Source organism: Oncorhynchus gorbuscha, linkage group LG22 (genome assembly GCF_021184085.1).
Source record: "Oncorhynchus gorbuscha isolate QuinsamMale2020 ecotype Even-year linkage group LG22, OgorEven_v1.0, whole genome shotgun sequence".
Taxonomy (NCBI): domain Eukaryota; kingdom Metazoa; phylum Chordata; class Actinopteri; order Salmoniformes; family Salmonidae; genus Oncorhynchus; species Oncorhynchus gorbuscha.
In genome coordinates, this window is record NC_060194.1 from 1,600,345 (window position 1) to 1,616,691 (window position 16,347).

The 16,347-nt window shown below is 42.7% G+C and overlaps 1 protein-coding gene across 3 annotated transcripts; it reads right to left on the reverse strand.

Annotated features, from left to right (window-relative positions):
- Nucleotides 1-3,630: 3,630 nt before the first annotated feature.
- On the reverse strand, nt 3,631-12,736 carry proca (protein C (inactivator of coagulation factors Va and VIIIa), a). Of its 3 annotated transcripts, XM_046322686.1 has the most exons (10): nt 11,284-11,300; nt 10,914-11,112; nt 10,655-10,754; nt 8,704-8,861; nt 8,564-8,588; nt 8,132-8,242; nt 7,705-7,845; nt 5,625-5,743; nt 4,879-4,996; nt 3,631-4,314 (listed from the first exon to the last, which is right to left on the reverse strand). In XM_046322686.1, exons 3-10 carry the CDS (start codon nt 10,722-10,724, stop codon nt 3,767-3,769), a joined length of 1,290 nt encoding a protein of 429 aa, XP_046178642.1. In that variant the 5' UTR covers nt 10,725-10,754; nt 10,914-11,112; nt 11,284-11,300; the 3' UTR covers nt 3,631-3,766. The 3 variants fall into 3 exon arrangements, with proteins under 3 accessions (XP_046178642.1, XP_046178640.1, XP_046178641.1); XM_046322684.1 differs by lacking the exons at nt 10,914-11,112; nt 11,284-11,300 and adding an exon at nt 12,638-12,736; XM_046322685.1 differs by lacking the exon at nt 10,914-11,112 and having other exon boundaries at nt 11,284-11,436.
- Nucleotides 12,737-16,347: the final 3,611 nt, after the last annotated feature.

Sequence of the window (16,347 nt, forward strand, 5' to 3'; positions counted from 1 at the left end):
CTCCGCCAAGGACCTCATCTCCTCCCTCTAAGCTGTTTAGTAATTGTTGGTAATCAGGCCTACCACTGTTGTGTCGTCTGCAAACTTGATGATTGAGTTGGAGACGTGCGTGGCCACGCAGTCATGGGTGAACAGGGAGTACAGGAGGAGGCTGAGCACGCACCCTTGTGGAGCTCCCGTCTTGAGGATCAACTTAGCGAAGGTGTTGTTGACTACCTTCACCCCCTCCTACCTGGGGTTGACCCGTCAGGAACTTCAGGACCCAGTTACACAGGGCGGGGTTCAGACCCAGGGCTCTGACCTTAGTGATGAGCTTGGAGGGCTCTATGGTGCTGAAGGCCGAGCCATAGTCAATATACAGCATTCTTACATATGTATTCCTCTTGTCCAGATGGGGTGCAGTGCGCCAACCATAGATCTGCTGAAGCGGTATGCAAATTGTAGTGGGTCTTCGGCGTTGGGTAAGTTGGAGGTGATCCTTAACTAGCCTCTCAAAGCACTTCATGCGATAGAAGTCAAATCAAAATCAAATCAAATCAAATTTTATTTGTCACATACACATGGTTAGCAGATGTTAATGCGAGTGTAGCGAAATGCTTGTGCTTCTAGTTCCGACAATGCAGTGATAACCAACAAGTAATCTAACTAACAATTCCAAAACTACTGTCTTATACACAGTGTAAGGGGATAAGGAACATGTACATAAGGATATATGAATGAGTGATGGTACAGAACAGCATACAGTAGATGGTATCGAGTACAGTATATACATATGAGATGAGTGTGTAGACAAAGTAAACAAAGTGGCATAGTTAAAGTGGCTAGTGATACATGTGTTACATAAGGATGCAGTCGATGTTGTAGAGTACAGTATATACATATGCATATGAGATGAATAATGTAGGGTAAGTAACATTATATAAGGTAGCATTGTTTAAAGTGGCTAGTGATATATTTACATCATTTCCATCAATTCCCATTATTAAAATGGCTGGAGTTGGGTCAGTGTCAATGACAGTGTGTTGGCAGCAGCCACTCAATGTTAGTGGTGGCTATTTAACAGTCTGATGGCCTTGAGATAGAAGCTGTTTTTCAGTCTCTCGGTCCCAGCTTTGATGCACCTGTACTGACCTCGCCTTCTGGATGATAGCGGGGTGAACAGGCAGTGGTTCGGGTGGTTGATGTCCTTGATGATCTTTATGGCCTTCCTGTGAGTGCTACATGGCGATAGTCATTTTGTTTAGTTACCTTTGCTTTCTCGGGTACAGGAACAATGGTGGACATAAAGAAGCAAGTGGGGAAGACAGATTGTCCTGAGGACATGGCTATGATCATTTGTAGCTTTGAAGATGCATTAAGTGTTGTTTTACTATATAAACAGCCAACAGTTTGGACACAACAACTGGGGGCTCCCAAGTGGAGCAACAGTCTGACCCTGCTACCATCTAGAAGGAGGGGACAGTACAGGTGCATCAAAACTGGGATGGAGAGGTTGAAAGACAGCTGTTATCTCCAGGCCATCAGACAGTTAAATAGTTATCACTTGCCGGCCTCTACCCAGTAACCTGAATTGAACTTAGTCACTATTACTAGCCGGCTACCACCAGGTACTCTACCCTGTACCTTAGAGACTGCTGCCCTATGTACATAGTCATTGGTCACCTCCCTGACCAAGCCCCTTCTCCCCGATTGCTCAGTTTGGCCGGACTACCAGCTCTAGGAAGGGTCTTGGTGGTTCTAAACTTCTTCCATTTAAGAATAATGGAGGCCACTGTGTTCTTGGGGACCTTTAATGCTGCACATTTTTTGGTACCCTTCCAGAGATCTGTGCCTCGACACATTCCTGTCTCGGAGCTCTAAAAAAATGTCTAAAAACCTGTTTTCGCTTTGTCATTATGGGGTATTGTGTGTAGATTGCTGCTGATTAAATTTTTTAAAATAAATTTTAGAATAAGGCTGTAACATAACAAGATGTGAAATAAGTCAAGGGGACTGAATACTTCCTGAAGACACTGTGTATATATATATATATATATTCTGGACTCTGACATTGCTTGTTCTGATATTTCTTCATTTTTTCATTTGTGTGTATGGTTTTGTATTGTTCGGTGTACTATACTGTTGGAGCTAGAAACATAAGCATTTAGCTGCACCTGCGATAAAATCGTCACAGTACGTGTACGTGACCAATAAAGTTTGATTTGATTTGGCTGTTGGGGTTCTTAAATGGGTGCCCATCCTGGCGCCAGGGTGCCCTGATTTGTTATTGGGAGTGCGTCCCAGCACCCATTTTATGTAAACCTGTCTGCAACCATGATCAGATGTTCCCCTTCCATGTGGTAGCAAAGCTGTTAGAGCATAGAGCCAGTAACTGAAAGGTCACTGGTTCAAATCCCCAACTATGTGAACCATCTGTCGACGTATCCTTAAGGAAGGTACTAAACTGCTTCTGAATAAGACTGTCTGCTGAATGTATACATGGGGGGCATCTTGGGGTGCTTTCAGACATTTTCAACACTCTGTTCCCTTTGTCAGTGTTTGGTTAATGTTGTTCATAGGTTCATCTATGACCTGTCTTTGGTATTACATGATTTATGTTTACATGCGCTGCTTGTGTAGCCTAAAATATTTGAGACTTTACTGAAGCTATGTGTCTGACATGTTTAAGCCATAAAATAAATCAAGACAAGAGACAAAAAAAAATCTAGACCAGAGAAAAGAATATCAACCATATGATAATTGAGACTGTATATCTGTGAATTTCTAAAAGAAATAGTTGTACACAGCCTTTAACTGTGATACTCTATGTGCTACAACAAGGTAGAAATAGCCAATAGAAAAAATACTTCTGTACGAACTAGGGCTGAATATTAGGTGCTGGCCTTTAACTGTGATACTCTATGTGCTACAACAAGGTAGAAATAGCCAATAGAAAAAATACTTCTGTACGAACTAGGGCTGAATATTAGGCAACTACAATCCCTTTAAGAAAGTATATCACTGTAAATCTCATAGGAAAACCTTAACCCTTATCCTAACCCTAAACTTAACCCTTAACCTAACCTTAACCCTTATCCTAACCCTAAACTTAACCCTTAACCTAACCCTAACCCTTACCCTTTACTCTAAACTTGTAACCCTAACCTTAGCAAGCAGTTGCTTATCAACAATTATTTTTTTAAATAGCATGACCATCTGTAGATCATCTTTATGGGACTATCCAAATAAAGTGTGATTAGAATCTCTGGCCTGGTGGCCGAGTGGTTAGGATTTGGTGCTTTCACCATTGCGGCCCGGGGTCAATTCCCGGTCGGGATGAATAGCTTTGGGCTCCCGAGTGGTGCAGTGGTCTATCTCAGTGCTAGAGGCGTCACTGCAGATCCTGGTTTGATTCCAGGCTGTATCACAACTGGCTGTGATAGGGGGTCCCATAGTGCACAATTGGCCCAGCAATGTTAGACTTTAGCTGGAGTAGGCCATCTTCTTAAATAAGAATGTGTTCTTAACTGAATTGCCTAGTTAAATAAAAAATGTGAATTATACCAAAGGCCATTATTCTACTGTACATTTGTTTGTAAAGATGACAAAATAATGAATCTGCCAAGTAACATTAAAGAAAAACTGTGAAACTTGAGAATGTGTTGATTTATTTCACAAAGCATGTTACATATCTATACTGTAGCCGGGTGGATAGACTCAGTAGGGAGGATGGAGGGAAGGAATTGGAAGCGTAGAGGGACTTGTCTTAGGGCTCAGGAGCTTTGTCTCACCCCTTCCGTACGCTCTCAATCCACTCATTGTAGTTGGACACCTTGGTGTAGATGCCCAGTTTTTCCTCGTCACCACAGCCCTCACCCCAGGACACGAGGCCGATGAGGAACCAGGTATCACGGTACAAGGTGACCATTGGGCCGCCACTGTCGCCCTCGCATGCGTCCTCCCGCCGTCCTAGCACACCGGCGCACAGAACATTGCCTGTCACGTTGTTGACCATCTGACGGGCACACAGCTCATGCTCCACCAGCGGCACCTCGATGAAGTTGAGGGCTGAGGTGAAGCGCTGGGAGTTCTGCTCCTCCTTGCCCCAACCCGTCACCACTGTGCGTGTGCCGTTGAGGTGGAGCACACCCTGGGCCAGAGCGCGGCTAGGGAGGCATGCCGGGAGGATAAACTCGGAGAAGGAGACAGGAGAGGCCAGGCGCAGCAGGGCGATGTCGTTATCCACCGTGACTTTGTCATAGTTCGGGTGAGAGAAGGTCTTGATCACCGGCACGGTGACTTCGGTGCCCTCCAACTTATAGCGCTCGTAGTCACCTGTTGTTGAAATAGTAGATGAGTGAAAGTTAAATATGGATAATCAGTGATAAAGAGCGGGTTGCAGCAACATAGAATAAAGTGTTTTACAGTCTCTGATAAGAAACACTCTGGCCATGTATAGGGAGAAGAAGGTGAGAAGGATTGGTCTGCATGTATAGGGAGAAGAAGGTGAGAAGGATTGGTCTGCATGTATAGGGAGAAGAAGGTGAGAAGGATTGGTCTGCATGTATAGGGAGAAGAAGGTGAGAAGGATTGGTCTGCATGTATAGGGAGAAGAAGGTGAGAAGGATTGGTCTGCATGTATAGGGAGAAGAAGGTGAGAAGGATTGGTCTGCATGTATAGGGAGAAGAAGGTGAGAAGGATTGGTCTGCATGTATAGGGAGAAGAAGGTGAGAAGGATTGGTCTGCATGTATAGGGAGAAGAAGGTGAGAAGGATTGGTCTGCATGTATAGGGAGAAGAAGGTGAGAAGGATTGGTCTGCTGGAGAGTATAATAATAATGATCATAATAATCAACTCACCTTGTATCGGGTTAGTAATGAAGGTATAATGTGACTTACCCAGTCTGACGCTGAAGCGAAGGCTACTGGTCAGGCAATGGGCTGCGGTGAGAACCCAGTTCTGATCAATTAAGACCCCTCCGCAGTGAAACTTCCCCTTTGCATTCAACACAAGAGCCTAAGACACACACAAACACACACACACAAACACACACAAACACACACACACAAACACACACACACAAACACACACACACAAACACACACAAACACACACACACAAACACACACACAAACACACACACAAACACACACACACACAAACACACACACACAAACACAAACACACACACACAAACAAACACACACAAACACACAAACACACAAACACACACACAAACACACACACACAAACACAAACACACACACACACAAACAAACACACACAAACACACAAACACACACACAAACACACACACACAAACAACCTTATGAATTTTTAAAGCCGTATTACACTCCTAAATGTATGTTTGTCAGATGTTTTCAGATTTCCGCCGTAGTCTAATGTCAACATGATTCCACATCCCACGTCATTGGTTGTATAGATCCAGTTAAATGTTTCAAACCCCAAATGAATGAAAAAGAGAATATTGCCCTGCAAATCTGGAAATGTCTATCTTTTCCCTTTATGGGCTGGGAAGTAGAATCATCTTGACACTAGACTACTTTTGATGTCAGTTGTAGTGCATGGGTACTGAAACAGAATCAATGTATGGGTAGTGTATGGATCAAGGTATGGATGGTACCTGCCAGGGGCTCTCCCCCTTCTTGCCCATTTCTCCCCCTACCAGCCAGGGCAGTAGTCCTTGAATGGGTTTACTGTAGGAGGTCTTGGCCACCAGTATCTGCCCACAGGAGTGGGCACCTAAAGGTAAGAAAGGAATGAAGAGAGATTGTACTGTACACTAAAACACAAGCAGTCACACATTAACGAGTCAGTGGAGGCTCCTCAGAGGAGGAAGGGGAGGGACATCCTCCTGAGGGAATTTAGATAAAACTATACTAAATATAACAATTTAAAAATATATATATAACTTTCAGTTTCACTTTCTTAGCTAGCAAATAGTTTAGCCTACTGAAACACCCTGCTCAAACAGAGGGGTGCTATGTTAGCTAGCTGGCTATAACAGAGGGGTGCTATGTTAGCTAGCTGGCTATAACAGAGGGGTGCTATGTTAGCTAGCTAGCTGGCTATAACAGAGGGGTGCTATGTTAGCTAGCTGGCTATAACAGAGGGGTGCTATGTTAGCTAGCTGGCTATAACAGAGGGGTGCTATGTTAGCTAGCTGGCTATAACAGAGGGGTGCTATGTTAGCTAGCTGGCTATAACAGAGGGGTGCTATGTTAGCTAGCTAGCTGGCTATAACAGAGGGGTGCTATGTTAGCTAGCTGGCTATAACAGAGGGGTGCTATGTTAGCTAGCTGGCTATAACAGAGGGGTGCTATGTTAGCTAGCTGGCTATAACAGAGGGGTGCTATGTTAGCTAGCTGGCTATAACAGAGGGGTGCTATGTTAGCTAGCTGGCTATAACAGAGGGGTGCTATGTTAGCTAGCTGGCTATAACAGAGGGGTGCTATGTTAGCTAGCTGGCTATAACTCATTATTATTTTTGTTCTTGTATTTTTCACCCCTTTTTCCTCCCCAATTGGTAGTTACAGTCTTGTCACACCGCTGCATCTCCAGCACGGACTCGGGAGTGGCGAAGGTCAAGAGCCATGTATCCTCCAAAACACAACCCCACACTGCTTCTTGACACAATGCCCATCCAACCCAGAAGCCAGCCGCACCAATGTACTGGAGGAAACACCATACACCTGGCGACCGTGTCAACGTGCACTGTGCCCGGCCCGCCACACGAGAGCTAGTGCGCGATGAGACAAGGAACTTGGCTTGGAAAGTTTTTTTGGCCTGGTCACATACAGCTGATGTGTTGTGCATTGAAGTCCACAAGCGAAGGGAAGAGGTGAGAGGAGGAGAGCGCATATATGCGAGAAGGAACACAACGTGGCTGCTATGAAAGTGAACTGTGTTTACACGTGATCAGGGGTGTATTTATTCCGCCAATTCTGTTGAAAAAGTTTCTTAATAAACGCAAGCAAATGGAACAAAACAGGGATAAACATACCTGAATTTTACCAATAGAAACTCTCGTTTGCAACTGTTGGACTAATGATTACACCCTATATCAGCTAGGTGCAGGCAAGAGTGCGCAAGGCGGTATTGAATGTCACTGTGTGCCATGTATCACTGTTACCTCAAATGTGTCTCTCGACCTGTGGGCACCTATGTTGTAAACTGACATTCATAAGCTCGGGTGTAGCAACCATGATGGGTGAAGGGAAAATTGTAGTATCAAGTAGTAGCCTAAACCTGTCGCTGTCACATTGAACTGGGTATGAACGAGAGTCATCCAATATGCTGTCATTTATTTGGGCACCGTAGACACACAAAACACAAAACATTTTGTCATTATTAACTTTTTTTTTAGCTCAAATTGAAGAGGTATCTAAGGGTTGATGCATTACCATATATGCTAAATTTATCCACTTATAGAAACACAACATAGCTGTCAGCAAAGATGGAAACACAACATCGTTGTCCCGTCCTTTCCACCTGTCTCATTCTGCTTTCTCCACCTGCTCGAGTTTTTCATTTAAGACACACATGAACATTTCCAAAACACTGTGTACTCTTGTACACATACTTACAAGTTAGACAATCCCCTACATAAACGTTATCCCGTTTGAGGAGAATTCCCTGTACCACGGAAAAGAGCCAGGCATAGTCAGGGTTGTTTCTAAACAGGGCCCCAGAGTAATTCTTACCTTCGGGGACACAGTGTCTAGAGTTTTGGTGGAGACGGTATCCCTGGACACAGCTGCAGGTACGCCTCAGGCCGTCCTTGTGGTTTTGGCACTCATGGTCACAACCACCGTTGGCTATTGCACAATTAGTGGCTGTGCTAGCTAAACACAACAGACCGTATCAAAGCCAAAACACAAAGAAGCACTGACACAAGGAACAGAACCAGAACCAGAACCAGAACCAGAGATGTAACAAGTACTCTCCCGGACAAAACACACAAATCAGAAAAGACGTTTCACATCACAGACATGACAAACACATGTTAATGTTTGTTTCTCATATATTAGAAAACAGAAAGTTGATCACAGAAAAAGATACACAACAAGCACTCAAAAAAGTCAAGAACATCGCAGGTGCAAACGCATCAAACACGGCGGTGGAGCTCACGTTGGCCGCAGTCTTTTCCCTCAAATCCTAGATTGCAGCGGCAGGCATAGGACTGGTAGAGGTCCACACAGGTCCCATTCACACATGGGTTTGAAATGCACTGATTTCCATCTAAGATACACACCAAAGACAGATGTAACCCTGAACAATAAGCCAAACAATATGGCAACATTTTCTCTCCATCAGAAGCTTTGTATGTTGTGTCTGAGAGGTACAGTACATTGACACAGGAAGACCGACAGTGAAGCTGTTTTGGTAGAAAACATTTGCTTGTAGTTTAAACATTGTGTAGATATCTGTTTGTTCATTCAACTGATTCCCGAATATACATGTTTGCCAATGTCCTTACAAAGTGTACAACATAAATAGTATAAAATGCAAGGCAGTTAAAAGGATATATGAGTCTATTCGGAAACAAAAGACTTAACTGACCTGTATAAACCGTCCAGAATTCCAACTGAAAAGTAGTAGAAAACTGTCAATGTCTATTATTCCTCCAACAGAGTTGATATACTCAATTCATACAGAAATGGTATACTCAAAAACGTAACATTTAATTGAAGCTAGCTTACCGTGGCTTCCCTGGCTATGAAAATCTCCCTTGCCTCCTCAAACTCACATCTCTCCTCCAGGCATTCCCGCTCCATCGATGGAGGCTTCAGTTCCTCCAGGAAGGTGTTGGCCCTTTTGGAACGCAGAAGCATGTGGGCCTCAGGACCGCTGGAAAACACTGACCAACAAAACCAGTTCATTTGGCATTAAGAGGAGGAAAACTGGTTAGAACAAGGAGGGACTACCATGTGGTCCTTCTGTAGCTCAGTTGGCAGAGCATGGCGCTTGTAACGCCAGGGTAGTGGGTTCGATCCCCGGGACCACCCATACGTAGAATGTATGCACACATGACTGTAAGTCGCTTTGGATAAAAGCATCTGCTAAATGGCATATATTATTATTATATGTACCAGTGGTGTAAAGTACTTAAGTAAAAAATACTTTAAAGCACTACTTAAGTAGATTTTTTGGGGGTATCTGTACTATACTTTACTACATAAAGAAAAAGACTACTTTTACTTCACTACATAAAGAAAATAATGTACTTTTTACTCCATACATTTACCCTTACACCCAAAAGTACTTGTTACATTTGAACAGGAAAATGGTCCAATTTATCCACTTAAAAAGAAAACATCCCTGGTCATCCCTACTGCCTCTGATCTGGTGGACTCACTAAACACAAATGCTTCATTTATAAAATAATGTCTGAGTGTTGGAGTGTGCCCCTGGCTATCAGTAAAAAAAGAAAACGTGCCTTCTGGTTTGCATACCGTAAGGAATTTGAAATTATTCATAGTTTTACTTTTGATACTTTATATTTTATATATATTTGAGCAATTCCCTTTACTTTTAATACTTAAGTATATTTAAAACCAAATACTTTTAGACTTTTACTCAAGTTGTATTTCAATGAGTGACTTTCACTTTTACTTGAGTCATTTTCTATGAAGGTTTCTTTACTTTTACTATTTGGGTACTTTTTCCGACCACTGCCATGTACTTGTCCAATATGAAACAGTCATTTTCTATGAAGGTGTCACGCCCTGGTCTAAGTATTTTGTGTTTTTCTTCGTGTATTGGGTCAGGCCAGGGTGTGGCATGTAGTTTTTGCATTGTGGTGTGTTTTGTCTTGGGGTTTTGGTGTGTATGTATTTGGGATTGTAGCTAGTGGGGTTATCTAGCAAAGTCTATGGCTTGTCTGGAGTGGTTCTCAATCAGAGGCAGGTGCTTATCATTGTCTCTGATTGGGAACCATATTTAGGCAGCCATATTCTTTGAGTTTGTGGTGGGTGATTGTCCTTAGTGTCTTTGTTTCTGTCGTTGTATTTAGTTGACAAGTATAGGCTGTTTCGGTTTTTCATTACGTTTATTGTTTTGTTGAGTTTGTGTTTTGATTCGTGTTACGTTTGTTTTCATTAAACATGGATCGCAATCTACACGCTGCAGTTTGGTCCGACTCTCCTTCACCACACCATGAAAACCGTTACAGAAGGTTTCTTTACTCTTACTACAGTATGACATTTGGGTACTTTATCCACCACTGCCATGTACTTGTCCAATATGAAACAGTCATTTTTGCTTTGCGTTGCCATTGGCAACTTCTATTAGACCTCAATGAACAGTCTTGTAAGGTTAGAAAGTTATTCAATGTTCTTGTGCAACATGGCACACAAGCTTTCAGGAAATGTAACTCTTTAAGCACCAGAACGGTGCATTGTTGTAGTCCTGTGATATTTGGAATTACAACATTTTTGCTATCTACACACAACCCAATCACTGGTCTCTCCTATTGCACATGCAGTACTATTATATACTATATAGAAACATGACAAAAATACATAACCATTTTGCAGTGTTTGTCCGTACAGCTGTGACCTTACAGGCGATTGCATCATATCGGTGGTGGACAATACGTTTAATGCCATTGAAAAACGTGCTACTGGGTCTTCAGATTGTACATTTTTTTACCTGATGTGCTGAGAGCTGAAGCCGACCACAAAGCGAGAGCCGCAGTCACACAGAGGAAAAGCTCGCCCATGATGTCTACAGACCCTGCAGCCAATGGAAACTGTCCACAGGGAACACATTTGTGAATGGTAGCATGGAGATGTATGTCTACGTTATTCTGACGTTCGCACAGTATTTATTAACAAGTTCTATTGGTATAAGACCTATATCTTCATTAAACCACATTAATTATTGCTAAATAAAAATAGAGGTCCCATACCAGATAGTAAAGACCAAACAAACTCAATTATCTCCACTTCAATGTTCTTCTTTAAGACACAGCGATTCAAATATTAGTGATACATAGAGAAACACAAACTGGTGTGCTAATTCCCTTTGGGTTACTTCGGTTGCATCTTCCCTCATGCAACGTTTATAAAGATACGACTAGCGCCTGTGGAATCTCCACAAACATGGCCCTGTCCAAACGATAGGAGGAGGGACACATGCCCATAGAGTGGATTAGCATTGACTCATGACCTTGCCATCAACTAATAAAAACATATCATTGATCAAACCAGACAATTTTCCGATGAAAAAGAGAAATGCCAAAACAAAGCATTCATTAAAATATATATTTTTTTACTCACATCTTCAGAAACAAGGCCGGGACAGGACTGACGGGATGTGCTGTTTAAACTATGTTAATGACTAACTACAGATGTTTACTGTGAGTCCACAGTCTGTGTTACTAATGTCTAGCTCAGTCAGTGTTCCCTAACACAATACTCACCTCCCATTCTAAACTGAGCACGCACAAATGAGAAAAAGCACACGCTAGCCACACATGAGTACACATTAATTATGGTCGTACACATAAAATCAAATGTTTTCATTAATATGTACATATATAATGTACTAAATTCTGTTAAATCATTCGTAGTTATTAAGTAAGAAACATGTAAGAGATACATGACGAAATAGTACAAGCAAGCTCCCTGCTCATAATAGTTTATGTATGTAGTTATAGATGTTTATGAGCAGCTATTAGCAACTCTGTTGTTGATAGTGCATTATGCATGGCTCATAAGGCATTGTGAATGTGCTTATAATGCATAATGGAGAAGGAATTCATATGAAGGATTACCAATACTTTCTAAAAATTCTGTTAAGTTGGGTCAAAAGTGGATAATAATGCTATACGGACAAACTCAAATCATCCCTGTCCATGAAAGGCATGAAGATATGAATGATTGTCACGACTTCTGCCCAAGTCGGTCCCTCTCTTTGTTCGGTCGGTGTTCGGCGGTCGACGTCACTTGCCTTCTAACCATCACTGATCCATTTTCCATTTTCCATTTGTTTTGTCTTGTCTTCCTTCACACCTGGTTCCAATCCCATCAATTACATGTTGTGTATTTAACCCTCTGATTCCCCTCATGTCCTTGTCGGAGATTGTTTGATTGTATGTGATGTGCATGTATTATGTTGGTGTGCAATGGGTTTTGTACCCACTTTTGTTATTTTGTACATTTAGTTTTTTTGGGAGTTTTATCAACATTTGTTAAACACACTCCGTTTTTACCAAATTCGTTCTCCTGCGCCTGACTTCCCTGCCACCAACACACACCCTTTACAATGATACCTCTAATTTTTCAATTATGTAACACACACTCCCATGCAAATTCACAACTCAGAAAGAGGGAAGGCATCAAATGGCCTCCTTAAAATACTACTGTCCTTCTCAACACAATAGCTTAAGGAAGCCTCAATTTAAAGCCCAAAGTACTTGAAACTTAAACACATAGGACTACATACAGACGAACAATAGAGCACAGAGAAAAGCATGAATAAATGTGTGCGCACACGCGCATCCACACACATACATGCGAGTACACACACACACAGACATACTACACCTTCGATATACTGTTGAAATGGCACAAAGATGAGAAAGAGCAGAGGGTACTAGAAACCAGAGGCACATTGACAACAGCACATCACCTTCGGTTGGCCTGTATTTGTGTCCGAGAGCGTGGAAATGAGGCCAGTTATTGGGGTTAGCCATTCATCCTCCATTATCCTCATTGTGCTTGAGCCTTGTTTCTATGGCTCAGGTTTCTGTTGTGTCCACACTGTTGATTTATTACAGAACCGGCCTGGATAATAGAGTTCTGCGGGGGGGAACAAAGGTGTTTGGAGCAAAGGTTGTGGTTATTCCCCAGGACACTATGGGTACAGAACTGGCAGTGCCGTTAGGCGGTCCCCCACGCGTAACAGGGTCAGGGGTTTGTTTCGGTCGCTAGGGGCCTGTTTTGTGTCCCAGACCAGTTTACCGGTCCACACTAATCCTCTTTCCCTGAAACATGTGAGAAGCACAGTCATCATTGGTGGGGCTTCATTTGTACCCACAAAATGCGTATGATTTGATTGTAAAGACATACAGTATATCACAAAAGTGAGTACACCCCTCACATTTTTGTCAATATTTGAGTATATCTTTTCATGTGACAACACTGAAGAAATGACACTTTGCTACAATGTAAAGTAGTGAGTGTACAGCTTGTATAACAGTGTACATTTGCTGTCCCCTCAAAATAACTCAACACACAGCCATTAATGTCTAAACCGCTGGCAACAAAAGTGAGTACACCCCTAAGTGAAAATGTCCAAATTGGGCCCAATTAGCCATTTTCCCTCCCCGGTGTCATGTGACTCGTTAGTGTTACAAGGTCTCAGGTGTGAATGGGGAGCAGGTGTGTTAAATGTGGTGTCATCGCTCTCACACTCCCTCATACTGACTGGTCACTGGAAGTTCAACATGGCACCTCATGGCAAAGAACTCTCTGAGGATCTGAAAAAAAAAAAAAAATGTTGCTCTACATAAAGATGGCCTGGGCTATAAGAAGATTGCAAAGACCCTGAAACTGAGCTACAGCACCGTGGCCAAGACCATACAGCGGTTTAACTGGACAGGTTCCACTCAGAACAGGCCTCGCCATGGTCGACCAAAGAAGTTGAGTGCACGTGCTCAGCGTCATATCCAGAGGTTGTCTTTGGGAAATAGACGTATGAGTGCTGCCAGCATTGCTGCAGAGGTTGAAGGGGTGGGGGGTCAGCCTGTCAGTGCTCAGACCATACGCCGTACACTGCATCAAATTGGTCTGCATGGCTGTCGTCCCAGAAGGAAGCCTCTTCTAAAGATGATGCACAAGAAAGCCCGCAAACAGTTTGCTGAAGACAAGCAGACTAAGGACATGGATTACTGGAATTATGTCCTGTGGTCTGATGAGACCAAGATAAACTTATTTGGTTCAGAGTCAAGCGTGTGTGGCGGCACAAAGACAAGTGCTTCTAGCTTACAGTCAAGCATGGTGGTGGGAGTGTCATGGTCTGGGGCTGCATGAGTGCTGCTGGCACTGGGGAGCTACAGTTCATTGAGGGAACCATGAGCCAACATGTACTGTGACATACTGAAGCAGAGCATGATCCCTTCCCTTTGGAGACTGGGCCACAGGGCAGTATTCCAACATGATAACGACCGCAAACACACCTTCAAGATGACCACTGCCTTGCTAAAGAAGCTGAGGGTGATGGACTGGCCAAGCATGTCTCCAGACCTAAACCCTATTGAGCATCTGTGGGGCATCCTCAAACAGAAGGTGGAGGAGTGCAAGGTCTCTAACATCCACCAGCTCTGTGATTTTTATTTTTTATTTATTTTACCTTTATTTAACCAGGCAAGTCAGTTAAGAACACATTCTTATTTTCAATGACGGCCTGGGAACAGTGGGTTAACTACCTGTTCAGGGGCAGAACGACAGATTTGTACCTTGTCAGCTCGGGGATTAGAACTTGCAACCTTTCGGTTACTAGTCCAACGCTCTAACCACTAGGCTACGCTGCCGCCCCAGATGTCGTCATGGAGGAGTGGAAGTGGACTCCAGTGGCAGCCTGTGAAGCTCTGGTGAACTCCATGCCCAAGAGGTTTAAGGCAGTGCTTGAAAATGATGGTGGCCACACAAAATATTGCCACTTTGGGCCCAATTTGGACATTTTCACTTAGTGGTGTACTCACTTTTGTTGCCAGTGGTTTAGACATTGATTAATGGCTGTGTGTTGAGTTATTTTGAAGGGACAGCTTATTCAAGCTGTACACACTACTTTACATTGTAGCAAAGTGTGATTTCTTCAGTGTTGTCACATGAAAAGATATCAAATATTTACAAAAATGTGAGGGGTGTACTCACTTTTGTGATATTCTGTAAATCTTCAACTCGTGAAATACGTGATTTACTTTGACTTAATATATTAAAGCTGCAATTCTGTAACTTTTTGGGCGACCCAACAAAATTCACATAGAAATGTGGGTTATAGATATGTCATTCTCATTGTAAGAAAGTTGGCAGATCTGTTCTATGCGTGTTTGATTTTGCATCTTTTACTTTCGGTTCTGTGCACCAGCTTCAAACAGCTGAAAAGACTATATTTTTAGTTATTGAAAATATATTTCACTGCGGTTAAGATGGTACAATGATTCTCTACACTATACAGTACTTGCTTGTTTTGTCTGAAACTGAAATGGGGTAAACTATCAGGATTTTAGCAACCATGAAAAGAGCGGAGCAATTTCTGCATAGTGCATCTTTTATTATGCTTATATGATGGAATTAACATTATTGATGAACATAACATTATTAATCCATACAGACTTTTTATAAATAATTGTCACACAAATTCTCTGAACTATTGCCCTTAATTAATTTGCCTTTGGGTCATATTTCTACAAAAGTTTCCTTTTCTCTGAAAAACCCAAAGACAAGACCCTGTCACCCTTCTCGTACTTTAAACAAGACTTCAACATATGCTTCCTCAATAAAAGTGTGTCAATACAATATTTTATTATATTGGGGGATATTGGAAAATATTACAGACATACCAATGTCTTTGAGCAAGTCCTGGATATAAAATAATTATTATACAAGAGACTCCACACACTGCAATCGCTCCAATGTGGTTTATCAGAGCCTGTATTCATAAAGATTCATTATGATCTAAAAGGCTAAACAGATCCTAGGTCAGTTATTCTACTGAATATGGGCCCAGGTCTATATTGGGGGGGGGGGGGGGGGGGGTCCTGACATTTCCTGTTAAGGGCCTACAGCAGTCCAGTCCAGAAACAGACACGAGCTGAAGTAGGCCAGTGGACCCGCTTGTGTCTCTGGAGTGCTGGTTACAACAGACCCAGGTGTCTGAAATAGATCTGCTTTCTCTCTGAGCTCCTTATCTCTCCATCGACACCTTCTCCGAAACCTGGTAGAGGTGGAGAGAGAGAGGCAGAGAATGAGAGAGTGGGAAAGGGGAAGAAAGTAGAGGTGATAGAAAAGAAGTGAGAGGTGAGAGGTTAAGGGAAGAGATAGCAAGGTGGAGGGAGTCATGGGACAAGGAATAGGGTGGAATATACTGTAGCAACACGGGTGACGCCTCTCTCTCACTTTTTTTTTACCCATCTATTGTTTTTATTATAATTCTGTGGACCATGTTGTCGATCGCTAATGAGGTCGTCTTACAGGTAGAAGCCCTAGTTCCTCTGTCCAAAGCACAATGAAGTATCTCTTCCTCCTCCCACCCTCCATTCCTCCCTCCTATCCTTTGTCTGCAGGTCTAGAGGGTGCGAGGGGGACCCAAAGAAGTGTTGTTTTGGGCAAGGCCTA